The sequence below is a fragment of the Pteropus medius genome, unplaced genomic scaffold, assembly GCF_902729225.1.
Source record: "Pteropus medius unplaced genomic scaffold, Ma_sr-lr_union100, whole genome shotgun sequence".
Taxonomy (NCBI): Eukaryota; Metazoa; Chordata; class Mammalia; order Chiroptera; family Pteropodidae; genus Pteropus; species Pteropus medius.
In genome coordinates this window covers 565,005-592,855 of record NW_024341756.1, presented here as the reverse complement: position 1 = coordinate 592,855, position 27,851 = coordinate 565,005, and the positions used below count along the sequence as shown (strand labels likewise).

General features: G+C 39.5%; 1 protein-coding gene and 1 long non-coding RNA gene across 6 annotated transcripts in view; one reads left to right on the top strand and one right to left on the bottom strand.

The window, feature by feature from the left end:
* The first annotated feature begins 12,857 nt into the window (after positions 1–12,857).
* Positions 12,858–18,530, top strand: LOC120594858 (uncharacterized). Its single transcript, XM_039853032.1, has 5 exons — positions 12,858–13,001; positions 13,563–13,860; positions 14,676–14,779; positions 15,419–15,679; positions 17,991–18,530. Exons 1-5 carry the CDS (start codon positions 12,858–12,860, stop codon positions 18,528–18,530), a joined length of 1,347 nt encoding a protein of 448 aa, XP_039708966.1.
* A 3,861-nt stretch (positions 18,531–22,391) lies between these two features.
* LOC120594589 (uncharacterized) overlaps positions 22,392–27,851 on the bottom strand; it is a 30,799-nt gene continuing 25,339 nt past the window's right edge. For 3 of the 5 annotated variants that reach the window (XR_005650638.1, XR_005650635.1, XR_005650633.1), the window contains 3 exons: positions 24,858–24,906; positions 23,130–23,225; positions 22,392–22,853 (listed from right to left, as the gene is read on the bottom strand). This is a non-coding gene — a long non-coding RNA (uncharacterized LOC120594589). Of the gene's footprint in view, positions 22,854–23,129; positions 23,234–24,857; positions 24,907–27,851 lie in introns of all 5 variants that reach the window. The other 2 variants (XR_005650637.1, XR_005650634.1) reach the window with 1 other exon arrangement.

Here is a 27,851-nt window from a genome sequence, read left to right as displayed (position 1 = left end):
AAGAAAACAATACATTCAAGGAAAAAAGTAAATGGAAATATAAAATAAGTTAACAGAAATAATCACTAATATAACAGTAATTACAAAAATATAAAAGGATTAAATCCAAAAGTTAAAAAGCTGAAACTCTAAAAATTTATTAGAACAAAAACAATATCCAACAATATGTGGTCTCCAGAAGAAACTTTTAAAACAAAGACACACTGAAGAGGTGAAAATAAATGCTGTAAATAGACATTCCATAAAAATATAAACAAACAAATGAAAAGCTGGGAGGGCAATTGTAATATCTATATTGAATTGCATGTGAGGTTCATCAGTTATAAGGTATCATTATTTTATGTATAATTAAGAAAAAGATTCCTACCAATTAAATCATGACACATGCTTTCTAATCACTTAGAGTTATCATTTTATATCTATTAAAATAACTTTTAAACATATTTAGATTCAGATTTTTATCCTATAGCACCCTTGTTAACACATAAAAAGAGAAAATTAAAACTTCTTCACATGAGAGTAAAATTCTGAATTACTTTTTCACTCAGTTACCCAAGTTTTTAACTGCACTAAAATGCTATGATAGCAGTAAAATTTGTCGTGAAGCATTAAGAGTGCTCCACTATTCTCTTTGGCATTTTTTTCCTAGACACTGACACCATTGTACAAATTGATGCTAGCGCTTTTTGATCTTACCACAACTTTCCAGTTGGATATTTTCAGACAACAAATATAAATGATGTTCCTTCTTCAAACAGGTCTTAAATGATATGTTGATGGAATCATCAAGGGGTTTTACTCTAGCCATGCCTCGTGGAATAACAACCAACTCAATTCACTTTTTAGTGAGTTTATTCTTTAGCTTATCAGATACATCAAAATAAACATACGTGGTGGCTTAAGTCTCATAGAAACCTATTCCAGATATTTTTTCTTAGTCTGCTGTCAGTTTACCGAACGTCTTACTTTTCTTTTCAGTGCAAACACAGTAATACATTTAGGGAAATATCTCACTTTTAGTTATTGCTCTGTGCTTTAAAATTAAATATGGTAGCAACTATTTTTTTTTTACTTTTGTATACTGTTATTTCTACTTAACATTACACCATAAGCAGTTTCTCATCACCTAAATCTCAGCAAATGAGTTTTTATTTTTAAATGTATTTATTTATTCATTTATTCGAAGAAATAATTTAATTTTCCCCCTCCCCTTGTCTACCTCCCTACTTGCCCCTCTTCCTTACCTTTTGGTAAACACTAGTCTATAGTCCACGTCCATGAGTCTCTGTTTGTTTGTCCTGTTCATTTGTTGCTTTTCGGTTTATATCCCACATATCAGTGGTATCATGTGATTTTCAACTTTTTATGTCTGGCTTATTTCGCTTAGTATGATTATTTCAAGGTCCATCCATGCTGTCGCAAATGGCAGTATTTCATCTTTTCTTATGGCAAATATTCCACTATATATATATATATCACAGCTTCTTTAGCCAATCATCTATCGTAGGACACTTTGGTTGCTTCCATGTCCTGGCCCCTGTGAATAATGCTGCTATGAACATCGGTGTGCAAATATCTTTTCAGATATTAGTTTCCAAGTCTTTGGGGTAAATACCCAGTAGAAAGATTGCTGGATGATACAATAGATCAATTCTTAGTTTTTTGAAGAAACTTTATACTGTTTTCCATAGTATCTGTACTAATTTGCAGTCCCACTAGAGGTGTATGAGGGTTCCTTTTTCTCTGCATCCTCTCCAGCATTTATTATTTGTCCTGTTGATTATAGCTATTCTAAGGGGTATGAGATGTTATTTCATTGTGGTTTTGATTTGCATTTCTCTAATAGCTAGCGATGTTGAGCATTTTTTCAAATATTTGTTGGCCATTTGTATGTCCTCTAGGGAGAAGTGTCTATTCAGATCTTCTGCCCGTTTTTTGATTGGACCATTTGTTTTTTGTTGTTATTAAGGTGTATGAGTTCTTTGTATATTTTGGATATTAGGCCCTTAACGGAGGTGTTGCTTGCAAATATATTTTCCCATTTGGATGGTTCTCTCTTTACCTTGTTGACAGTGTTTCTTTTGCTGAGCAGAAGCTTTTCAGTTTGATGTAGTCCCACTCATTTATTTTTACTTTTACTTTCCTTACCTTTGAGGTCAAATTCATAAAATCTTCTTTAAGTCCAAGGTCTTTGAGTTTCGTTCCTATGTTTTCTTTTATGCATTTTATCGTTTTGGGTCTTATATTCAGGTCCTTAATCCATTTTGAGTTAATTTTGGTGTGTGGTGATAGACAACAATCTAGTTTCATTCTTTTTGCAGGTGGCTTTCCAGTTTTCCCGGCGTCATTTATTGAAGAGGTTTTCCTTTCTCCACTGTATGTTTTTGGCTTCTTTGTCCAAAATTATTTGCCCATATAAATATGGGTTTACTTCTGGACTCTCAATTCTGTTCCATTGGTCCATGTGTCTGTTTTTCTGTCAATACCATGCCGTTTTGATTACTGTCGCTTTGTAGTATAATTTGAAATAGGGCAGTGTGATGCCTCCAGCCTCGTTCTTTTTTCTCAGGATGGCTTAGGCAATTCAGGGTATTTTGTGCTTCCATATGAATCTGATGATTTTTTGTTCCATTTCTTTAAAAACTGCTGATGGGATTTTGATGAGGATTGCATTAAATCTGTATAATGCTTTAGGTAATATAGTTATTTTAACTATGTTGAATCTTCCAATCCAAGAACATGGAATATCTTTCCATTTCTTTGTATCTTCTTCAATTTTTTGTAATAGCGTCTTATAGTTTTCTTTATATAGGTCCTTCACATGTTTCATTAGATTTATTCCTAGGTATTTTTATTGTTTTTGTTGCAATTGCAAACGGAATTATTTTTTCCACTTCTTTTTCTGACACTTCATTATTAGAGTATAGAAACGCTATGGATTTTTGAACATTGATTTTACATCCAGTAACTTTACTGTATTTGCTTATTGTTTCTAGTAGTGTTCTTGTGGAGTCTTTAGGATTTTCTACATAGAAAATCATGTCATCCGTAAATAGTGACCATTTGACTTCTTTGTTTCCGATTTGGATGCCTTTTATATCTTTCCCTTGCCTGAATGCACTTGCTAGGACCTCCAATGTTATATTGAATAACAGTGGCAATAGTGGACAGCCTTGCCTTGTTCCTGATCTTAGAGGGAAGGGTTTTAGTTTTTCACTAATGTTCGCTGAGGACTTGCCATATATGGCCTTTATTATATTATTTTCCTTCTATACCGATTTTGTTAAGTGTTTTGATCATAAATGGATGCTGTATCTTGTTGAAGAATTTTTCTGCATCTGTTGATATGATCATATGATTCTATTTTTTAATTTGTTTATGTGGTGTATCACATTAACTGATTTGGGTATGTCGTACCATCCCTGTGCGTCTGGGATGAAGCCCACTTGATCATGGTGTATAACCTTTTTAATATGTTGCTGTAAATGGTTTGCTAGTGTCTTATTTAGGATTTTTACATCTGTGCTCATGAGAGATATTAGTCTGTAGTTTTCTTTCTTTTTTTTTTCTTTTTTTTATCCTTACCAGATTTTGGTATTAAGGTGATATTGGCCTCATAAAATGAGTAGAGACGTATTGCTTCCTCTTCAATGTTTTGGAAGAGTTTGAGGAGAATAAGTATTAAATCTTCCTTGAATTTGGCAAGATTTACTGGTGAAGCCTTCAGGTACTGGGCTTCTACTTTTTGGTAGGTTTTTGATGATTGTTTCAATTTCCATACTGCTGATCGGTCTATTTAGTTTTTCCACTTCTTGATTTAGTCTAGGAAGGTTGTATTTTTCTAAGTACTGGTCCATTTCTTCTAGGTTATTAAATTTGGAGTTATATGCTTTTTCATAGTATTCTTGTATGATCCTTTGTATTTCTGCAGTGTCGTTCATAATTTCCCCTCTTTCATCTATGATTTTGTTTATTTGTGTCCTTTCTCTGTTTTCTTTCATGAGTCTAGCCAGGGGTTTCTCAATTTATTAAACTTCCCCCAAACCAGCTCTTTGTTGCATTTATTTTTTCTATTGTTTTTTTGTTTGTTTGTTTGTTTTCAATTTCATTTATTTCTGCTATAATTTTGATTATTTCTTCTGCTGACTTTAGGCTTAATTTGTTTTTCCTTTTCTAGTTTTTTTTAAAGATGAAGTGTTAGATCGTTTATTCGAATTCATTCTTCTTTTTGGAAGTAGGCCTGTAATGATATGAACTTTCCTCTTACGACCGCTTTTGCTGTGTCTCAAAAGTTCCGTATGTTGTATTATCATTATCACTCATTTCTATGTATTTCTTATCTCTCTTTTTAATTCTTCTCTGACCCAATTATTCTTCAGTAGTATGTTGTTTAATCTCCATGTATTTATGGTTCTTCCCACTTTCTTTTTACAGTTGATCTCCACCTTCAAAGCATTATGATCAGAGAATATGGTTGGTATGAATTCAACCCTCTTATATTTGTCGAGGCTGTCTCCATGTTCCAGTATGTGGTCAGTCCTTGAGAAAGTTCCATGTGCGCTAGAGAAGAATGTATAAGCAGCTGTTTTGGCATGAAAAGCTCTGGAAATGTCAATTATTTCCAGTTGGTCTAATGTGTGATGAAAGGTTGTTATTTTCTTATTGATTTCCTGTTGGATGATCTGTCTATATCTGACAGTCGGGTATTTAGGTCCCCTACAATGAGAGCGTTTAGGTTTGTTTCTCCCTTTGGTTCTGTTTGTAATTGCTTTATGTATCTTCTTAGTGCATGATTCTATTTATCATTATAAAGTATCCCTCAGTATATTTCTTTACATTTTTTATTTTGAAGTCGATTTCATCTGACATTAGTACCACTACTCCCACTTTTCTCTGGATACCATTTGCTTGAAATATCATTTTCCTCCTTTTCACTTTGAATCTATATTTGCCTTTGGAGCTGAGATGTTTCTCCTGGAGGCAGCATATGGTTGGGTTTTGTTTTTTGATCCAATCTGCAATTCTGTGTCTTTTTATTGGTGAGTTCAGTCCATTTACATTTAGGGTGATTATTGAAATATGAGGTCTAATTATAGCCATTTTATCTTTTGCTTTCAGTGTTTCCATTGTTTCCTTGTGTTTGTCCTTGTGTTTCTGTTCTCTTTATTTTGGTTGGCTTTTGTGGGTTTTTCCTCTGGTTCTTTTGGTTTTATTTTATGTACTTCAGTTCTCAATTTTTGGTGCGTGGTTATCATTATGAATATGTAAAGGATAGTTATATATATACAGTCGTGCATTTTCTTCTGCGCATGCCTTATCTCCATTCCCGTTTGCCATTTGGGATCTTTAAATCCTCCCCTTTTCAGTCATTGTTGTCTCAATTTGTCCCTATGTATGCTCAATGTTCATTACTATTTGCTATAGCAAATCTCCTCTTATTTTTAAGCTTATAATGCCCTGTTCCTAGTAAGAGTTGCACTCTTTTGCTTCTCTCAGCTTGCTAGTCACCTTACCCCTAATTATGTATTTTTTCTTTTTGTCATTTTCTTTTAGGTGAGCTGTCCCCTTTTAGTATTTCCTGTAGTGAAAACCTTGTAGTGGAGAATTCCCTCAATTTTTGTATGTCTGGAAAGGTCTTTATTTCTTCTTCATATCTGAAGGAGAGCTTAGCTTGATGCATTATTCTTGGCTGGTAGTTCCTTTCATTTAATAGTTTGAATATTTGATTCCACTCCTTTCTGGTTTGTAAGGTTTGTGCTGAGAAGTCTGATATAATCTAATGGGTTTTCCTTTATAGGTTACTGTCTTCTTTTCTCTGGCTGCCCTGAGAATTCTGTCTCTGTCTTTGATTTTGGATAAATTTAATACAATGTGTCTTGGTGAAGGTTTTTTTGGGTTGAGATAATTGTGTGTGTGTTCTGTTGACTTCTTGAATTCCAAGCTTCAGCTCATTTCTTAGATTTGACTATTTGTTGAAAATGCTTTCTAATTCCTGCTGCTTTTAGATTTGACTATTTGTTGAAAATGATTTCTAATTCCTGCTGCTTTCCCTCCTTTTCGAGAATTCCCATTATTCTTATGTTTCCTCTCCTGATGGTATCAGATAATTCTTTTATTTCTCTTTCATTATTTTTTATTCTTTGGTTTCTCTCTTCTTCCTTCTGATTTATTTCTAGATTTCTATCTTTGATATCACTGATCCTTTCCTACATTTGTCAACTCTATTTCCTAAGTTTGTTATTTCTTTTTTCAACTCCTGCAATGTGTTCTTTATCTCCAGAAGTTCTATTTGGTTCTTTTTGAGGATTTTAGTCTCCTTGCTAAAAACTCATTCTGATCATCTAGTTGTTTTTTCAATTCTTGAAATTGTTGATATGATTCGTTTTGGATCTCACTGAGTGTTTTCCTGATTTCTCTGTCATTTAAGTTGCATATTTCTGTGTGTAAGCTTATTTTCTGGAGATTCTTCTCTTTCTTTCTGAGATGCTTGTCACCTCGATTGTTCATGGTGTTTAATGGACTATTTCTCCACCTGAACATTAATGAAAATGTATTCTGATTTTTTCCCAGAAAGATTTATATATAATGGTTTCTCTAGCCTGTTGCAAAGAACATGTTTTTCTTTTAGTTTCCAGTAGATGGTGTCTAACACTCTTGGATCTCTGCTTTATATAAAGTCTTATTGATATTTAAACATGCTTGCTACCCTCAGTCTCAGTTCTCGTCATTGTTAGCGACAGTTTTGGTAGCTTTTGCTCAGATTTCCCTGGGGATCTGCCATGTTCGGTCTCAGAGGGAATGTGGAAGGGGCCTTCTGGCTTGGGGAAAGGGAGTTTTGCAACCACTGCTGGTAAAAATCAACTGTTGTTTCTCTGCCATCCCCACTTTTCTTCCGTCCTCACTTCTCTGCCTTCTACTCTGATGACTGGGCACTGCTGTTGGCCACATGGAGCTCACAGCTCTTCCAGGCTGGGCTGTTCAGGGAAGTCGCCACACCTTCTCCCCTACCCCTCCTTCTACAAGGAGCTCCAGCTGCGAGAGGCAGGTTTTTTGTTTCTCCCACCTGACACCCGGGGTTCTGACCTGTGTTAGCTCTTATGCGCAGATCCCATGCTCAGACGTGCTGGTGTGCATTTGGAGTGTTTTTTGTAGAGTTTTAGATGTTCAACTTATTGTCGTTTCAATGGGAGAGATCCAGGGATTTCTCTCACTCTGCCATATTTCTGACATCACTATAAACTTAGTTTTCACTTTAGAATTTTGTACCATGTTCATATTTTGCTTATTCAAAATATAAAAAGCACTTAAAAATTTGATGGCCAGGTATTATTCATAGTTTCCAGCCTTCTGTCTAATGCCAGATGTCTTAGTTGGAATTCGAGAGAGAGAGAGAGAGAGAGAGAGAGAGAGAGAGATTTATTCATCACAAGGAATTAGCCCACACACTTATGGAGGCTGAAAAGTCCAGGCCCAGGAGAACCAATAGTATAATTCCAGTATTAGTCCAAATCCAAAGATCCAAAAGCAGGAGAAGACTGATGTACCTGTTCAAAGATAAAGTGAATTCTTTCCTACTCAGCTTTATAGTCTATTCAGGCTTTGTACTGATTGGATGAAGCCCTTCAACATTGGAGAGGGCACTCCGCTTTCCTTAGTTTACCTATTCAAATGTTAATCTCATCCAGAAACACCCTCACAGACACATCCAGGATCATGTTTAAGCAAATATTTGGGCTCCCCATGTCCCAGTCAAGTTGATCATCATAGCCATATTCTTCAAGTGTCTGAACAGTCCTGTCTCAAGACACCAGACCTAGCGTTGAGCTAGTTTACTTGGTAAGGAGGACAGAGTGTCAAAGATATGGATAATAATCTCCAAAGATTGCCACTGTGAATTCTTTCCCTGTACATGCAAGCCACACCACCCATGAAGATGTAAATTTGTTTTCCCTCCACTTGAATCTGACCAGGCCTTTGATCTTACCTTAATCAATAGAATCTAGTAGAAGTGATGTCTTGAGATTTCCAATCCCAGGTCTTAAGAAAATTGTTAGCTTCTGCTTCCTCTCGTCTGGAATTCAGGGAATAGAAGGAGCCCAAAAGTCCTAAGATAGCCCTGCTGTGAGGAAGCCCAAATTATCCATGTAGAAAGCGACCAAAGTGGAGAACACTGAGGTGCTAGACACAAGAGTGAGGACTTCTTATACCTTCCAGCCCAGCTCAGCTGCCAGCTGTGTGCAGCCCATGCCATGAGGAGAAACAGAAGAGTAGCCCATCCAAGCCCTGCCCAAACTCTCAACTCACAGAATCATGAGAAAGAACAATTTTTTGTTGTCTTAAAGAACTAAATTTTAGAGTGTTTGTTACACAGCAATGGGTAACTGAAATAATAGGTTTACTCTCAACCTATAGCCAAGTCCTTATAGGAAGAGTGAAGTGACCATCTCATGGGAGACAAAAATTTGCATTTCTTTATTGTGTTACTAAGGTGACATCCAATTGTAATCTTTTTACCTTATTTGAGATACTAATGGGCAATTTTCACTATTATGTTTTATGAAGCTATAAAATGCAAGCATAACTTCAAATAACTAGGGACCCCTAATAGAGGATTGGTACATAGCCCATCTCAGAATAAGACATGAAGACTTTTAGGTACCTTGTTTAATAAGATCCATAGACAGTAGTCACTCTTAATCCAATCAACCTGCCTTGAAAAGGAAAGATTAGTACACATGGTGTAAGGAGGCCTTCCATGAAAACAGAGACCTCCACCACTAAGACACAGTGTTCTCTTCAGCCCCATTCAGCAGCCTACCCTGATGGAAGAGAGAATGCCTGAGGAACACAAGCAGGAAGCTGGGTGCCAGTGAAAGTGGGCTTAGAAGATAGAAAGGGAGCCAAGAGGGCTGTGAAGCCAGAGGAGGCAGTAGAGATCCTATGAGGGGAATGGTTTCTGCCTTCCAAGGAGGAGGCTACAGGGGTCCTGGGAGAGAAAGGGGCTCGGGGACACACTGAAGGTAACAGAAGGGATCTCCCCCAACTTGTGGACTCTGCCCAAATTTTGATATATCACTTGAACCTGAAGAAAAGAGCTGCCTGAATATGTTTTGGATTCCATGTTTGTGCTGACATAACTACATCTTCCTTCTACAATACCAGGCCCTCAGGCCAGATGCTTCCCACAGTTTGTTTTAATAAACAAGATTTTATTAGAACAGAGCCACATCTATTTGCATACCTATTGTCTATGGCTGCTTTTATACTAGAACGTCAGAGTTGAGTAGTTATGATATGGCCTGCAAAGCCTAAAAATATCCACTCTCTGTCTCTTTACAGAAAAAGTTGGTCTATCCCCTTAGACAATAATTTAGAAAAAAACAGTAAGAGTTTCTAAGGAAAGCAATGGAAAAGGAACTATTTCAGTTCCTAAAAGTGTAAGATTTCTTAATGGTGAAAAACACTACACATTTTAAAAACAAATGATAAAGAGCCTGGGATAAAATATTTGCAACACATATATAAATAAGTTTAATAACTCTAATATTAAAAATTCCCACAAATTAATAAAAAGGCAAACACTTTAATAGAAAAAAGGCAAAGGAATTTGGATAGAAAATTACAAAAATGCAAATAATTTATTAATTTATGATAAAGATAAATGTCATAAGTTATTAATAAAATAGAAATTTGGCAGTGTCTTTTATTTATCATGTTGATAAATCAAGTATTGATAAAGTAGATAAAGATAATGTAGTTTAAGGAGTATGCATTTGCATACTTGTTTGAGAAGATAATTTGGCTAGACTAAAATTGAATTTTAAACATGCATATCTTTGCCAGAAAATATAATTTTTAGATGTCTGTTTTATAGAAATACTCATTTAAGTACAAGAATAAATACACAAGAATTTTTATTTCATCATTACATGGGATAGCATTTTAAAAATCTAAATATTAATTAATAGAAAATTGTTAAATTATGCATACATTCAATAAAATATATGGCTACTAAAAAGAATAAAATTTATTAACATTTTCTAAATGGAATAGTTTCTAAGATATGTTGTTGAGCAAAAGAGCAAGTTGAAAAACATATGAGTCATACCATTACATTATAAAAAATTAAATCTGAGTGTGTGTTATAGGAAAAGGATTGGGAGTAATGGACACCTAACTACTACTCTGGCAGGCTGACACTGCCTGACCATTTCCTACTCGAACGAGTTAGTTCTTGACTGCTCCCCCCTTCCCAGGACTCTGCCTGATGCAGTAGTCCGAAAACCTGCTTAAACGATTGAGCCAGCTTCCTTGTAGGTTGGCAGCCAATCAATGTATGTAATATCTATAGCTGTGTAGGAATGTGGAAGTACAAGATGGTATAAAACTGCACATCATGTTACAATCGGGGCTCAGTCTTTGGATAAGAATCTGCTGAGCTGATACCGGCATCAATAAATGCTGCTTCCTGCTTATATCCTTGGTGTCCCGTCTCTCTGTTTGAGAATCCCGGCACACTACAGTGATGTGTGTTCAACAATGCTGCTTGCTATATTCGTTACAATCATCTAGCTGCTTTGACAAAGACCAAAATAACAGTGGTTTACACAATGAAGAAGTTTGGTTTCCTCTCTCTTGTTAAAGTTTGGACTGGTAGAAGTGAGACGAGACTTCGCTTGTAAGATCTTTTAGCAGGAAATGAAATGGGACATCTCTTGCAGAGTTAATCTTTTTAGTTGCAGAGTTAATCTTTTTAGTAAACCTAGTTAAGTTTTCTTCCCTCCTTTCTTTGGAAAAAAAAGCCCTCTCCCTCAAATCCTGATAACTGCCCTAGCGACTCAGATCCTCTGGCTATTGATAAAGGTCATCAGCCCATTGTTAAGTAGAAATGATGTTAAGCCAGGCAGGGTCCTTAGAGTCTGGGGCGGGAGGGGACTTTAAGCCAAAGGTCTTTCTTTTTACTCTTTAAGAAACGTATTAACCAAGTCTGTTTCCCTTTACTCACTTAATAGGCAAATTAATAATAGAAATTAATAGATGTATGATTTAAATAACAAGTTTGTATTGTGGTGGCTGAAGAATGACTACTTGAGATTTATTACTTGTAGAAAATGTGATGACACACTAGTGAAAAGGTCACAGAAATGTGAAAGGGTTAAAGGATAATTAAAACCTGAAACTGGACAAAGGAAGTCTATACCTTAGGCCTAGTTTCTGGAACCCCTAACTGCATTCTGTTAATCATGAAACTTGTAACAATGAGCTCATACGCTAACTGCCAGTTTTAGCCTGTGTAACCCTGCTTACTTGCGTGGCATGAAAAATAATCAATTGTATATAAGCTGAAAATTACTGTTTGACTATTGCCCATGGGAACATAGGCAATCACCCATAGGAACATAACATTCTAACAACAAGCTTTCTGCTTCTGTACTCCCCACTCGCACACCTGACCAGTGGGTTGACAGGTAGTGAATAGGAGAAAGATGGACCTTTGTGTTTAAGACAGAATGAGGAATGGGATTTAGGGCTTAAAAACCTTGTACCTTGGCATTTCGGGGCTGCTCCTTTGGAAGGACAGCCGCCGGCTAATAAACTGCCTCTATAATCAAAGCACTCAGGTTGAGTCTGGTTATTCCGGTCACAACAAAAAATTACTGTTTGACTATTGTCATGGGAACAAAAGACTTTTGATCATAGGGACATAACATTCTGATAACAAGCTTTCTGCTTCTGTACTCTCTGCTTACACATCCCGACCTATAGGTTGACAGGTAGTGAATAGGAGAAAAATAGACCTTTGTGTTCAGATAGAATAAAGAATGGGATTTTGGGCTTAAAAACCCTGTACCTCTACATTTCGGGACTGCTTAATTTGGGGTCTGCGTACTCCTGGCAGACCTAGCTGGCTGAATAAAGAGTGTGATTTCTATAACTTACTAATTCCTGGTGGTCCATGTGTTTTTCAGGGGCTGGCGGCTACAACATTTGGAGGCCCCAGCGAGATCTCAGGGAGTGGCCCTGGGATCTAAGACTGGACCGGCCTCCGAAGCGGTTGCTGTCCCTGTTACGGATTCAAAGGTATGGCCAACCTGAGATGTTCCAGGGCCCTTGAATGCCATGACGGGGTTAATGCAATTGTCAAGGATGCAACTTTTAGGACACGCTCTTTGTTCCTGGTCCCGACAGGAATCTGGAATCTCTGAGGCCTCGGTGTCTGGATAAAAGGTACCTTCCTGTTTCTGTTGACCAGTCAGTGGGGGTCCGTGGAGAGACTGGACGCAGTCATATCGCTGCCTCCTGTGCCCTGTTGTCAGGTTTTGTTTATTGTCTCTGGTCTTGTCTAGGTTGTAGATGGCGGACTTCTATGAGATTGTGATTCTCGGGGAGGTTAATGAACTTGCTCAAAGCCATAACTCTCTGGGTCCACCTACACCCCAGTAATTGTTCTTGTTTGAGTGTTTGATTGTTTTTGTCTGAGTGTCTGTTTTGTGTTTTCTGCGCAAGCGATGGGGGAAGCCTGAGTTCACAGAAGACATCCTTGGGTTGTCTCCTACGATATTTCAGAGAAGGGTTTGTAGAGGGAGCTGATTATGGCATAAAGTTTTCTCCAAGCAGACTAAGAACATTGTGTGAAGTTGAGTGGCTGTCTTTTGGTGTAAACTGGCCTCCAGAGGGCTCTTTTGACAAAGGTTTGATGAGAAATGTTTGGAAGATTGTCACAGGAGACCCGGGACACCCCGATCAGTTTCCCTACATTGATCAATGGTTAAATCTTGCTCAGAATCCCCCTCCTTGACTCCGCCAGTGTGCCCTCTCTCTAGGGGTGCGAGTTTTAGTTGTGGGTACCCCTAAACATGCAGCAACTGGAACTCCAAAACAGCCCAGTCCTTCAGTCCTCCAATCTCCACTGGAGGACAATGACCTTCTCCCACCCTGTAATCCAGGACAACAGAGGCCCAATAGCACCGCCTCACCTCCCTGGAGGCGGACGAGAACAGGTAATCCTTATGGGCCTCCTGCCCCTGCTCTGGGCAAGGCACCAGCTGATACCGCTACCCTGGCCATTCTTCCCTTGCGAGAAGCACCACCCCAGGGGCATCGTACTGACAGGCCCTTTATGGTTTACGTGCCTTTCTCGACTAGTGACCCGTACAACTGGAAGGCACAGAATTCGCCTTACTCTGAGAAACCCCAAGCATTAATGGGACTCTTAGAGAGTGTCTTTCAGACTCACCACCCCACCTGGGACGATTGTCAACAGCTTTTAGTTACCCTCTTCACTGCGGAAGAACATAGACGCATACGGGCGGGCAGAAGCACAAAAGATAGCTGTGGGAGGGAGGAGGGTTGAAGAAGCACGGGAACAGATTGAGGAGGAATTTCCCTCTACCTGCCCAGACTCGGGGCACAATTCTCAGGCAGGGAGAATGGCATTAGATTGGTATCACCAGTTTCTAATTGGGGGAATTAGGATGGCTGCTCGTCAGCCAACTAACCTTTCTAAGGTAACTGAAGTTATACAGGGACCTCAGGAATGCCCCAGAGTGTTTCTTGAACAGCTACAGGAGACGTACCGGGTATACACCCCCATTGATCCTGAGGCCCCTGAAAACCAGCAGACAATTAATGTAGCCTTTGCTACTCAGGCAGCCCCTGACATCCGGCATAAATTGCAGAAATTAGAAGGTTTTGCAGGGATGAATCTATCCCAACTCGTTGAAATAGCCCAGAAGGTGTTTAACAACAGGGAGGCACCAGATGACCCCAAACTTATGGCTAAAATAATGGTAGCAGCCATGCAGGAGGAGAGATCAGGGAAGACTAGGGCAAGACAAGGGAGATCAGAAAGAGGCCCACGTAAAGGTTACACACCTCTAGGGAAAAATCAATGTGCCTACTGCAAGGAGGGCCATTGGAAAAATGAATGTCCTGAGAGAAATGCGAAAGACCAGGAAAACCGCAAGACTAAAGTCCTTTGCACTGAGGAAGAGGACTGATGAGGCCGGGGCTCCTACACACTAAGCCCCCAGGAGCCCAGGGTTGCCTTAAAAATTGGGGACAAAACTGTTAACTTCCTGGTGGACACAGGGGCTACCCACTCAGTGTTACTCGACCCAGGGAGACCAATCTCCAAATGAAAGACCACCGTCCAAGGGGCCACAGGTAAAATACAAAAATACCTATGGACCACTGAAAGGACTGTAGATCTGGGGTGAGGAATAGTGACCCATTCTTTCTTCGTAATTCCAGAATGTCCAGCTCCACTCTTGGTAGAGACCTACTCCAAAAGCTACGGGCTACTATTACATTCGGTGATAGTACCCCTCAGATGTCCATGTCTGCCCCGTCAACTATCTTAATTACCTGTCTTCTATCCAAAGAGTACCTACTCTATGAGAAGGAAGAAAATGTAGACCCGTGCATGGGGACATTACTAGGCAGACTCCTGGTAGAATATCCAGGAGTATGGGCTGAAAACAATGCCCCAGGGTTGGCTAAGCACCAAGTCCTGGTAGTATTGAGTTTAAATGCTACTGCAACCCCTGTCTGAGTTAAGCAATACCCAATTGCCCAAGATGCCAAAATTGGTATAAGAAAACATATCCAGCAGCTACGGGAAGCGGGGATTCTCGTGCCGTGCCAATTGCCATGAAACACTCCCTTGCTCCCAGTCCAGAAGCCTGGTACTCAGGACTACCAGACAGTACAAAACTTAAGAGAAGTGAACAAGAGGGTTGAAACCATCCACCCAACTGTACCCAACCTGTACACTCTCGTAAGCTTGTTACCTCCTGAGAGAACTGTTTATACCGTATTAGATTTAAAGGATGCTTTGTCGGAAGCCAGCCGACGAAGTAATTGAGGGTACCTGAAAGGGGGAGCATGGACTGAGGAAAAGAAAGAAGACAGACAGAATTGCAGGAGGGATCACAGAATCAAGCTGTGTCTGTGTCCCCGAGTTTATTTAGAACACACTATTTATAACATTACAATAAGAAAGACAGTAGTCAAGAATCAAGGTTAGCCAGATTACTATATCTAGTAGAACAATGAGATTCTCACAACTCAGAACTCTCTGCTAAACTATTGCAAGGAATGTGCAGTGACTGCTATGTGAACAGTTACCTCCCGGTTTTTCCCAGTGCTTTACAATCTCAACTTCTTACATTGTTGCCAAGTACACAAATATCCTTGTTCCTTGTTATACAATTTCACATGTCCATAAGTGACTCCCCACAATGCTTTCTTCAGCATTCCCTTAGCCCCTAGCAGCCAGCCTATTTTTGCCTTTAAGTGGACAGACCCAAAGTGGGGATTCTCGGGCCAACTAACCTGGACGCGTATACAAGGATTCAAAAATTCTCCTACCCTATTTGATGAGGCCCTAAGTGCAGATCTTCGACCTTTCCATTAGCATAATCTTGACTGTACATTACTCCAATATGTTGATGATTTATTATTAGCAGCTGAAACCGAGGAAATCTGCCTCGCGGCAATCAGGGACCTACTCGGCACCCTAGAGGCATTTGGGTACCGGGTCTTGGCTAAGAAGGCACAGCTATGCACCCAGTCGGTGGCCTACCTCAGGTATACACTCGAAGGAGGAAAACGGACTCTATCCCGGCAGAGGATTGAAGCCATTCTTCAGATTCCGGTACCTACCACCAAGAGACAAGTAAGAGAATTCCTCGGGGCGGCGGGCTATTGCAGACTTTGGATTCCTGGGTTTGCAGAAATTGCAAAGCCCCTGTACTCAACAACAGGAGGAAATCAGGCTCTCAATTGGACAGAGACAGAACAGAAGGCCTTTGACCTTCTCAAGCAGGCACTCATATCAGCACCAGCCCTTGCTCTTCCAGACATCACCAAGGGATTTCATCTTTTTGTAAGTGAGACCAAGGGAATCACCAAAAGGGGTCCTAACCCAAACGCTAGGCCCATGGCGTCGACCAATGGCCTATCTATTAAAGAGACTAGACACGGTGGCCTCTGGATGGCCACCCTGCCTACAAGCCATAGCAGCAATGGCTCTCCTAGTCAAAGAAGCTGACAAACTCACCCTTGGGCAAAGTCTGAACATTACTGCCACTCATGCAGTAGAAGCCTTTCTCCACAGTAGCCCAGAATGATGGATGACTAATTCTAGAATCACTCAATACCAGGCTCTCCTCCTCGACCAGCCAAGGATCAGCTTCTCCAAAGCCACTGTCCTTAACCCAGCCAGCTTGTTGCCAGACCCAGACCCCCAGACCCCCATTCATAATTGCATAGATTTCACTGATGCTGTGTGTTCCTCACGGCCAGACCTCAAGGACTCCCCTCTGCCTGAGGCCGATGAAGTTCTGTTTACGGACGGGAACAGCTTCATGCAAGAAGGTAGGCGGTACGCGGGGGCCTCGGTTGTTACTCTAACTGACACTATCTGGTCACAGGCTCTTCCCCATGGGACTTCTGCTCCAAAAGCCGAACTCATCACCCTCACTGAGGCACTAAAATGGGGAAAGGACAAGGCAGTCACAATATACACAGACAGCCGATATGCCTTTGCCACTGCACATGTACATGGAGCCATCTACAAGGAAAGAAGGCTTCTGACTTCAGCTGGGAAGGATATCAAGAACAAGGAGGAGATCTTAGCCTTACTCGAAGCCATATGGATGCCTAAGGCTCTGACTATTGTTCATTGTAAAGGGCATCAAAAAGGGAAGAATCCTGAGGCTGAGGGAAACTGACGAGCTGATACAGAGGCAAGAAGAGCGGCCACAAGGCCAGTGGGGCCCCCACCACATCTATTGACTGTTGTCTCTTACCCAGAACTGCCTCCGTCTCCGACCTATACGGTGGAAGAGGACATATAGGAACCAACAGGGATGATGGACGACCCCAGATGGAAAAATCGGGCTCTCACCGGCCCTGGGAAGGACTCTCTTCCACCAATTACACCAGACCACACACCTAGGGTGAACTAAGATGCTCTAAGCTTTAGACCCCTACTTTCACTTGTTAGAAGGGAGAAGAACCGCAGAGGAGATTGCCTCACGATGCCCAGCTTGTGCCCAAGTTAATCCAAAGAAGGGGAAAATAGAAGAACCTAGGCATAGGGAAAGAGGAACTTATCCGAGGGACCACTGAGAGGTCAATTTCACTGAGCTAACCCCGACTGTGGGGGGCTACAAATATTTACTTATTTTTATAGACACCTTTTCAGGATGGGTAGAGGCCTTCCCCGTCAGGAAAGAGACTGCCTTAGTAATTACTAAGAAACTATTACGAGAAATCCTCCCTCGATTTGGTCTTCCTGGAACTGTAGGGTCAGATAATGGGCCAGCCTTCGTAGCAAAGGTGTCACAGCAATTAGCTAGCTACCTAAATTTGCGATGGAAACTCCACTGCGCCTACTGGCCCCAAAGTTCGGGCCAAATAGAGTGAATGAATCGGACCCTAAAAGAGACATTAGTCAAGTTAGGATTAGAAACTGGTGGAAACTGGGTAGAACTTCTCCCCTTTGCTCTTCTCCGAGCCAGGTGTACTCCATATATTAATGGATGTACCCCATTTGAGATTTCCTTTGGAAAACCCCCTCCTTTAGTACCTAGAATAAAAGATGAGAAAAAAGCAGAGTTACGTAAGCTTGTCTTACTTAAGTCTTTACAGGCCCTTCGAAGTGTACAGGAGATGTGGTCCCAGGTTCGTGCTGCCCACTCAGCTCCGGAGGACGGACTTCCCCATCAGTTTCAGCCTGGGGACTCTGCGTGGATCCAGAAGTTCACTTCCAAAGGACTAGAACCCAAGTGGAAAGGACTCTTCACTGTCTACCTGACGACGCCCACCGCAGTTAAAGTAGACGGCATCCCATCATGGATCCATCACTCCCACGTGAAGGCAGCACGAGAGTGGACAGCTCAGGAAGATGGGCCCTTAAGATTGAACTCAAGCGTACATAGGTCTAATCCTTTGTCTCTTCCTTTTTTTCCTCTTTGGCCCAGACATACAGAAACATACACCAGCCTAGAGTGTGGGAACTTATAGTAACTGAAACCAGTGAGATTGTTGCCCAAAACATCACCAGCCACAGTACTCCAGAGATCCGAGTGGACCTATGCCGGCTTGCCAGAGATCCCCTCACCATTGCAACGGCCGGACACCAACTTGGATCGGGATCTTTCATAGGTAGAGCTTTCGTAGGGGGTGGAGCATACTTAGGCTACAAAGGGGGACCTGGCTGTGGCATATTATTGGCTGAGAAAAGCCTCTTAGGAATAGGGCTCTATATTTGTCCTCAAGGAATATCTGGCAGCATGAGGAATAGGGGACTCAACTGTGAGGGAAAAGGCCAATTTTCTTGTGCTAACTGGGGTTGTGAAACTATCTCTACTATAGATAATTATAAAAAACAGAATGATAATCATATTGAGTTAATAAGAGGACCAACCCCCTCTACATGCTCTCTTGGGTCTTACAATCCCCTCATAATCACCATCAAAACCGGTAGCCTTGGGGGACAACACTATTGGCTCACAGGATAGACCTAGGGTATCAGATTGTATAAAACTGGGTATGACTCAGGATTATATTTTACTATACAGGTTAAGGACCCTCCCAGAAAAGCTCACCCTATAGGGCCCAACAAACCACTTCTAATTCCAGGACTACCTCAAAGTCTTACATCTGAGAGAACTCCTGTTTCCCGGGCAACCCCGACTCCGGCTCTAGCCTCTTCAGGTAGTAGCCTAACAGCTATTAAACCCCAGGCATTTGACCAGCTGCAACCAGAACCCGAAGGAAAATTAATAACTATGTTAACAACAAAACACAAGGTCTTAAATAAGACCTCCCCAGACATAGGGCAGGATTGTTGGTTGTGCCTAAACCCAAAACCCCTTATTATGTCGGGGTAGGAACTCCCTTAAACCTAACTGAGCTCAGCAGCACACATGACTGTGAATGGGAAACTCCTCGACTCACCTTGGGAGACATACGAGGAAAAGGAACTTGCCTGATTTCAAAAAATTATTCCAAGCTGTTGACACAGTCACCTTACTTCGATAACTGTAATTGTACTATCAAAGCATAGCACTACCTCAGGGAGTAAATACTATAAGGCTCCAAATAATACTTGGCTAGCATGCGATAGTGGGCTCACTCACTGTGCTGCAGCTGTTCTTTTCAACTCAAGTGAGGCTAATATTTGTATCCTAGTCTTTGTGCTCCCCCAAGTGTTCCTTTACAATGGGCCGGAAGGCAGACTCCACTTCTTCCATCAGGACAGGTTACAGAAACGGGCCGTACCAGTCTTAGTACTCCTTCTTGTAGGACTCGGAATAGCGGGCTCAGCGGTGGTAGGCACTACTGCTCTCATCAAGGGAAAACATGAATTACGTGAAATTGGAATACAGATAGATAAGGATATCAAGACCTTAAAAGACACCATCAGCAGGCTGGAACTTCAAGTCGATTCACTAGCGGAAGTAGTCCTCCAAAATAGAAGAGGTTTAAATTTATTATTCTTAAAACAAGATGGGTTATTTATGGCGCTGGGTGAAACCTGTTGCTTCTATGCCAATAACTCTGTAGTAATTAGAGAAGGCTTATGACTAGTACAGAGAAATTTGGATGCCAGGGAAAAACAGAGACTAGAATCAAATAACTGGTTTCATAGGATGTTCAAATGGTCACCATGGCTAACAACTCTTCTATCTACTGTAGCTGAACCTTTAATCATCCTCCTCCTTTTGTTAACTTTTGGCCCATGTTTCCTTAATTTCTTGTTTACATATATAAGGAAAAAAATTAATTCCATTAGACTTTTAGTATTACAGACTAGAGGCTATGAACAAATTCCTCATGAAGAATCAAAGATTTGATTTTTGCTAAGGCCAGTGGGGAATGTGGTAGCTGAAGAATGACTACTTGAGATTTATTACTTGTAGAAAAATTACTGTTTGACTATTGCCATGGCAACTAAAGGCTTTTGATCATAGGGACATAACATTCTGATAACAAGCTTTCTGCTTCTGTACTCCCCGCTTACACACCCCAACCTATAGGTTGACAGGTAGTGAATAGGAGAAAAATAGACCTTTGTGTTCAGATAGAATAAAGAATGGGATTTTGGGCTTAAAAACCCTGTACCTCTACATTTCGGGGCTGCTTAATTTGGGGTCTGCGTACCCCTGGCAGACCTAGCTGGCTGAATAAAGAGTGTGATTCCTATGACTCACTAATTCCTGGTGGTCCGTGTGTCTTTCAGGGGCTGGCGGCTACAACAGTATTTACTTTTCCTTGTCTAGGGACTGAGGTGGCACTTCAGCAAGAAACCCAAGACCCCACCCTGACTGAGGCAGAAAGGGAAAGAGCTCCATAAACTCCTGTAGGCAGGGACTATGGCCATTCTCAGCAGAAAGCAGATACAGAAGAAGAGACCTCCGGTCCCTCAACATCCATGCTAATAATAAGGGGGTTCATGGCTCTTAGAAAAAAAGGTAGGCAAGAAAGTTAGTTAGGGAGTTTCGGGTCTGCCTGCAAAGACACTGAGGTCATCCTATCTTAGAAGGGGTCCGCTCCAATCTGCCCACAATTTAAGTAAGCCAGAAGGCATTTTTTTTAACTCACACAAAGTAGGCAGAAATTTAGGTACCACTTTAACCCAGTCACTCACACCTACGCAATCGACTCACCTGAATCTCTTACCATAATTATAATATGATGCATATGCCCAGAAGTTTATTAATATTATAACAGACAGAATTCTGGGAATAAAATGTGCAGAAAGCAAAATGATGAATCATTGAGTCCTGTCGATCTTAGTTGTCAATCAAGGAAGCCCACTCCTCTAAGAAAAGTAACCACCCTCAGCAAAAGTGATAAAAACCCTGAAGTCTTTGTTACCAGGCCTTTTGAGCCACACTTTTCTTGCTCAGGCCCACTTCCACATCTGGAAGTGAGAGAGGAGAGGAGGTATCTGAAAGTAAAAATAGATGCAAAGGAAAGGGCCTGCAGAAATAACCGACTCAGCTGGTTAAAACTGCTCTCTCTCTTCCTCCATTCTTCCCTATGTTCTTCAGTTAACATGTTTTCCACAGCTACTTCCCCCACCTCAATGATTGTCCAGCCCCTTCTCTATATCTGTAGCTGTATAGGAATGTCAAGACTGTGGAACTGTTTGCTATGTTACCGTGAGAGCTCAGCCTTTGGATAAGGAACCTTCTGAGCGGACGCAGACATCAATGAATGCTGCTCCCTGTCTGTAAGCCTAGGAGTGCCATCTCTTTGTTCAAGAATCCGATAAAGGTGCTGATAACATCAAGGGTCTGGAAATTCCTCCCCCGCAGCCCCCCATCCGAAGCTGCCCCTCTCCACTTCGAGTAAGGAGGGACATGTAAACCTCAGACAAAAGAATCACACACCCCTTGCATGGACACTGCAAGGGTATATAAGCTGTAAGCAATCTAACCATGCCCCATGCTCTCCGCCAACATTAAATTCTTCCTCTAACAAAGTTGTCTGAGTGTCTGAATTCCTCCATCGGCCGGCATTAAATTCTCCTTCCTCTAACAAAGTTGTCTGAGTGTCTGAATTCCTCCATTGGGTGTCACTTCCCGCAACAGATTTGTACTTTCCCTTCTAATAAAACTTTTCTTTTCTACTGTAGTTCAGTGTCTCGCTCAATTCTTTGTTCAAGACATCAAGAACCTTGACAATGCACCGGGAGAGGACCCCACTCTCCGGTAACAATGGTGTAGAAAAACACTGTAAATATATGGGTATTTTTATAAAACTTTAGCTGAATACATTAGTAATAATAATACAGTAGTGATTATAATAACAATAACTTTGAATGAATAAAAGTAAGTTGGAAACCTGGTCAGAACGAAATGGCTTAGTCTTATTTTTATTGATTCTTCCCTCTACATACAACTATAAACCCTGGAAATAATGAAAGAGGTAACCAAAGGAAACTCTGGTAGGTGGTAACAAAGAGGTAAACTCATTTGGACCCCAGAAATGGAAATACAGTACAGTGGCAGGAAGTCTTATCTCTCCTCCCCCAAAAAAGAAAGCTACCTATGTTTCCAACCGGCAATCTTGCAACAGAAGGCAACCAGAGAAGGTTCAGTCCTTAATCTACAGAAATCACTCCTACAACATCAGATTAATGTAGGAAGGAGGCAAGAGAATTAAAAATGTTAATCAAACTGTTAAAGGTGTGGCTCTGGGCAAAGATATGCTAACTGCCAACTTCTGCTTCTGTAATCTGCTTGCTTGTTTCATGTTAACTAGGGTGTGGTTAATCTTTTTGCTTGTTTGATGTTAAACCAGGGTATGGTTCTAGGCTTTATAAACTGCCTCTTTTGGGAGCTCAGGGCTGATCTCCTCTAACCCTGCGTGGTAGAGAGTCAGTCGCCGGCTGGCTAATAAAGGCTCATAATCTCAATTGGCTCCGTGGGCCTTAGAATCGTTCGCACCATAACAGAAATTTTCCTGTCCTGCATCAAGATGTTAGTTCCCTATTGCTGCTATAATAAATTACCACAAATTTAGTGGCCTAAGAAAATGCAAATTTATTATCTTCCAGTTCCGAACATCAGAAGTCTGAAATTGGTTTCACTGAATTTTCTCAAGGTGTCAGCAGGACTAGGGCTGCATTTCTTCTGGAGGTTCCAGATGGGGATCGTTCTCCATGCCTTTCCCATCTTCTGGAGGCCACCCACATTCTTTGGCTCCAGACCTGTTTCTTCCATCTTCAGAGCCAGCAACATCAGACTGAGTACTTTTCTTGCTTCCATCTCTTTCTCTATTCTGCTTTCACCTTCCATTTAAAAGGATCTTTGTGATTATACTGGATGCTCCTAGATAATCCGGAATGATGTCTCATCTCAAGATCAACTGATTAACATTTAAATTGCATTTTTAACTTTTGCCATTTATTATAACATATTCATAGGTTCTGGGATTATGATGTGGACATTTTGAGGGGCCATTATTCTGCCTACCACAGTCCACTCTCAGGCCCACAAAGAGAAACAATTATTCCACATGCAAAATACATTCCATCCTATAGTCCTCCAAATTATTAACCCATTATAGTATCAACTCAAAGCCCAAAAATCTCATGTAAATCTTACCAGTTCAAAAGTTTAAAATTATATTATCTAAATCAGGTGTGTGTGAGGCTTTGGGGATGATCCATCTTGAGGCACAGTTTCTCTTTATTTTTGAACCTGTGAAACTCAAGAAACAAGTTATCGTCTTTCAAAATGAAATTGTGGGACAGCACTACGATAACAGTTATAGAAATTTCTATTCAAAACAGAATAAAATAAGAGGAAAAAAAAAGTCAGCTGTCCAAAGCAATTTTAAAGTCAAGCCAGGCAAATTCCATTTTGTTTCAAGGTCTGGGACTAATCCTCTGTGCCTCAAAGCTCAGCCCTCTCGGCTAGTGGTTTTGCCCTCAAAGTCATCCTTTCCTTTTCTTAAAGGGGAGTTTAATCTGCCTATTTCTTGCCTATAGAATTTTGGGAGTCTAACAACCACCTTTCATTTTATATTTTCTTTGTACTTTTAAATCCAACACACAATGTTTCTACTGGTGTAACATCAAGAACCTTATGAGTCTCCAATGCAGTCATGGGGATTCACATTATTAGACAACAGGTTCCCTCATAGATCTTTCCTAGAACTCAGTACCACAAGCAAGGGGGATAGATTGGGAGCCCACTATCAGTAAGTGGCCAGGAGAAGCATTCACCTGCTTTGTGGGCCTGACACTCACTTCCCTGTGCAGAAATAGTAGGGCAGGGGAAAGCCACTGGCAGAGGGAATCCCACAACAAGTACCTAACCTGGGAGGCACTTCCTGTTCCCGAAAAGCAGGAGAGATCCTGCCACAACAGGGCCGCAACCAGAAAATCTTTGTTCCTGTGATCCTGAAACACCCCACCTCCACTGAGTGACAATAGACTAACAAGTCTAGGGAAATCCTTCAAGCCTCTAGGTAGCAACAGCAGGTACCAATGGGAACCTGGAAGCATCAGCTAAACCAAGCCAATTAAAATAACAACACCATAAAGTGTCTGAAAATTAAACTGTCATTGGGACCACAGTCCACAAAAATATACTAAACTCAAACAAGGTAATTGTCTGCTAAAATAGAAATTTTAAATAGAAATCAGAGTCTTCTAATATAATAGACAAAATGTCCAGGATATTAAAAAATAGAAAAGATCCATCATACCAAGAACTAGGATAATAACAACTTGAATGACAAAAGACAATCCAACGACACCAAAACTGAGATAAATCAGATGTTGATATATTTTGGCAAGGACTTTAAGGGAGCCATCATAAAAATTAATAATACATGAAAAAATAGAAAATACCAAAAAATAAATAGAAGTTATAAAAAAGAACAAAAGAAAAAATATAGAATTGAAAAATATAATAACAGAAATTAAAAACTTGCTGGTTGGACTCAGCAGTAGAGATGATAGAGGATGAAATCTATGATCTGAGGACAGATCAACAGAATTTACCCATATAAATAATAATAAAAAAAATTGACTGAAAAAAATAAACAGAGCCTCAGATACCTGTGGGACAATAAGAAAAAATTCAATCTCCATATTATCAGAGTCTCAGAAAGAGAGAAAAAAGAAATCTGAAAGAGTATTTGAAGAAATAATGGATGAAAAGTCTCATTTTAATAAAAGATATAAACCTACAGATTCAAGAAACAACAATAACCACAAGCAAGGTAAACCTCCAAAAAACCACAAAAACACTTATTATAGTTAAACTTCTTAAAACTAAAGACAAAAAAATATTGAAAACATCCAGAAAGAAATGATGCCTTACCTCATTTGAAACCATGGTAGCCAGGAAGAATTGGTACACTTTTGGAATGCTGAAAAAAAAAAAAACTGTCAACCAAAAATTCTATATCCTATAAAATATCCCTCGAAAATGAAGAAGGAAAGATATTCTCAGATGAAAGAAAACAAATAATTTTTCACCTTAAGACATATCCTTGAAAATTGGCTAAAGGAAGATCTCAAACAGGAAAGAAATTATAAAAGAAGAAATTATGGAACATCAGGAAGAAAGAAAGAACAACAGAAAGTCAGAAATGCACAAACAATAGATTATCCTTTTTCTCGTGGGTTTTATAAATCATATTTAAAGATTGAAACAAAAATTATAATATCATCTGATGCACAAGACAATGATTTATAAAATTAGGGAAGGTAAATAGACCTAAATGAAAGAAGGTTTCTACATTTCACTTTAAGAGGTAAAATTTTGATACCAGCACACCGTGATAAGTCAAATATATATTTTGTAATATCCAGAGCAACCAAAATGAAAACTATACAAAGAAACACACTCAAAAACATTATAAATATATCAAAATGAAATACTAAAAATTATTCAAGTAACACACAGGAAGAGAATAACAGAGAAACGGGAATGAGAATCAGAGAAAACAAACAGGAAATAAATAATAAAATGGCAGGTTTATGCTCAAAAATATCAACAATAACCTGAAATGTAGATAGTCTAAATATACAATCTGAAAAAACAGAGATGGGAAGAGTAGATTTAAACAAAAACACACTTTAACTACATACTGTTTACAAGAAACTCATTTCAAATTCAATGGCCTAAGTAGATTGAAAGTAAAGAAGTAGAAAAAATTTACTATGTGAACATTAGTTTTTAAAAAGCAGGAGTGGCTATATTAACTAATAATTATTAGAGGCAAAAAGAAATATTACACAATGATAAAAAGAATCAATCCACCAGGAAGTCATAAAACTCTAAATGTATATGAACCAAAAACAGTGCCTCAAAATACACGAAGCAAAAACTGATAGAGCTGAAAGAAAAAATGGATAAATCAACAATTATAGTTGGGATTTCAATACCTCTTTCTCAGCAACTGTTAGAACTGCTAGACAGAAAATCAACAAGAATATATATTTGAATAACAGTCAACCAGTAAGGTCCTATTGGTATTTATATAGAACACTCTGTCCAACAACAACAGAATATACCTTGTTTTCAAGTGTCCACTGAATAGTCACCACAAACATACCATATCCGGGGTCATAAAACAAACTACAATAAATCTAAAATAATAAATATTATACAGATTGTTCTCTCTGACAATATGTACTCACACTAGAAGTCAATGACATAAAGGCAATAAGGAATTTTATTAAAATATGCAAATTAAGCAACCCAACTCTAAATAACTTATGGGTCAAATAAGTCTCAAAGAAAAAAAAATACATGGAACTAAATGAAAGTGAAAATACAACATATCAAAATATGTGAAATGCAGCTGAAGTACTGCTGAAAAGGAAACATATAGCACTAAATGCTTATATTAGAAATAAATGATCTCAAATCAATAATCTAAGGAATGAAAAAAGGAGGAGCGAAATAAACCTATAGCAAAAAAATAATAAAGAGCAGAAATCAATGAAATTAAAAACAGAAAAGCAATAGCTGTCATCACCAATTCAATGCCAACAGGAGTTCCCCGTTTGGGGTGTGTCGAGGAAAGAAATTGTTTTTATGCAAACAGCTCAATTGTGAAAGAGCTCAGCTGTGGAACACATGGCCGTGGAACAGCTTGCATGAGGTGGCCTGGGCAAGGATGCTCTGGTGTTACATCTCTGGTTTTACAGCTTTGGTGAGATAGTTCTGCTCTGCACTGATATTACAGCTGGCAAATTTAGTCATCTATGGAAACCGAAAGTGTGTTCCACCAAGACAGCGATGAAGTTGGTCCAAAAATCAAGTCCTGATTGGTTGGATTGGAGCTGCTCTGATTGATCAGTGAAGATGCCAATGAGAATGTAGTTGTACAGCTTCCTTTGGACGGGGAAAGTCTCAATCCTATTCGTCGAATTTTGACCCTAGGAGCAACCTTATAAGAGTCAACTCAAACAGCAAGAGCACAGGGCAGGAGGCTTGGCAGCCCACTCTGCAGCTTTTCTTTGAAATGCAGTGTGTATGAGAGACCTCTATAAACAATGGCTACTAGCCACTGGTCATGAATCTGAGCCCGATTAACTACAAGAAATCCTTCCTGGCAGATATATTCTTCTCAGAGTTAACAAGATAAATTAATAAAATAAAAATCTGGTTCTTCAAAAAAATCAATAAAATCGTCAAACTTCTAGCAAGACTGACACAGATGAAAAGAGAGAATACACAGATCACCAATATCAAAAATAAAAGATGGAACTCACAAAAGATCCTGCAGTCATTAAGAAGATACTAAAAGACTACTGTCTTTTTATGCTCAAAAATTCAACTTAGAAGAAATGAGTCAAAGAAGAAGGTTCAAAGTAGAATTAAAAAGAAATTTTAAATCTGTAATTTAAAAGCTTCTGAACGAGAAGTCTTCAGGCCTTGATAGTTTTACCAGAGAATTCTCCCAAATATTTAAAGAAGAAATAACACTAATTTTGTAAAATCTACTCCAAAAAAAAAAAAAAATAGAAAAGGAATTTGGACACAAAATTTCTTAACTAATTACTAGCAAACCAATTCCAATATTAGCAAGTGGGATTTATTGCAGATATGCAATGTCATCAATTATACCAACAGACTAAAGAGAAATTCATGTGATCACGTCAGTAAATGCAAGAAAAACATCTGACAAAATCCAACACTCATTCTTAATAATTTCAAAAACAAACAAAACCAACCAAACAAAAAAAACAACAACCTTCTCAGCATGTTAGGAATAGAGGGGAATTAGTTTAACTTGATAAAGAGGATTTATAAAAACACACAAATTAGATCACACTTAATGGTGAAAGACTAGATTCTTTC

What these genes read in the sequence shown, in the direction of transcription:
- LOC120594858 (XM_039853032.1), top strand. Translation starts at nt 12,858, where the DNA reads ATGCAGCAACTGGAACTCCAAAACAGCCCAGTCCTTCAGTCCTCCAAT. An exon ending in CTGGAGGCGGACGAGAACAG is followed by an intron (nt 13,002 to 13,562) that starts GTAATCCTTATG and finishes TTTCTTGAACAG; the next exon opens with CTACAGGAGACGTACCGGGT. An exon ending in TACCTACCACCAAGAGACAA is followed by an intron (nt 15,680 to 17,990) that starts GTAAGAGAATTC and finishes TCTTTGGCCCAG; the next exon opens with ACATACAGAAACATACACCA.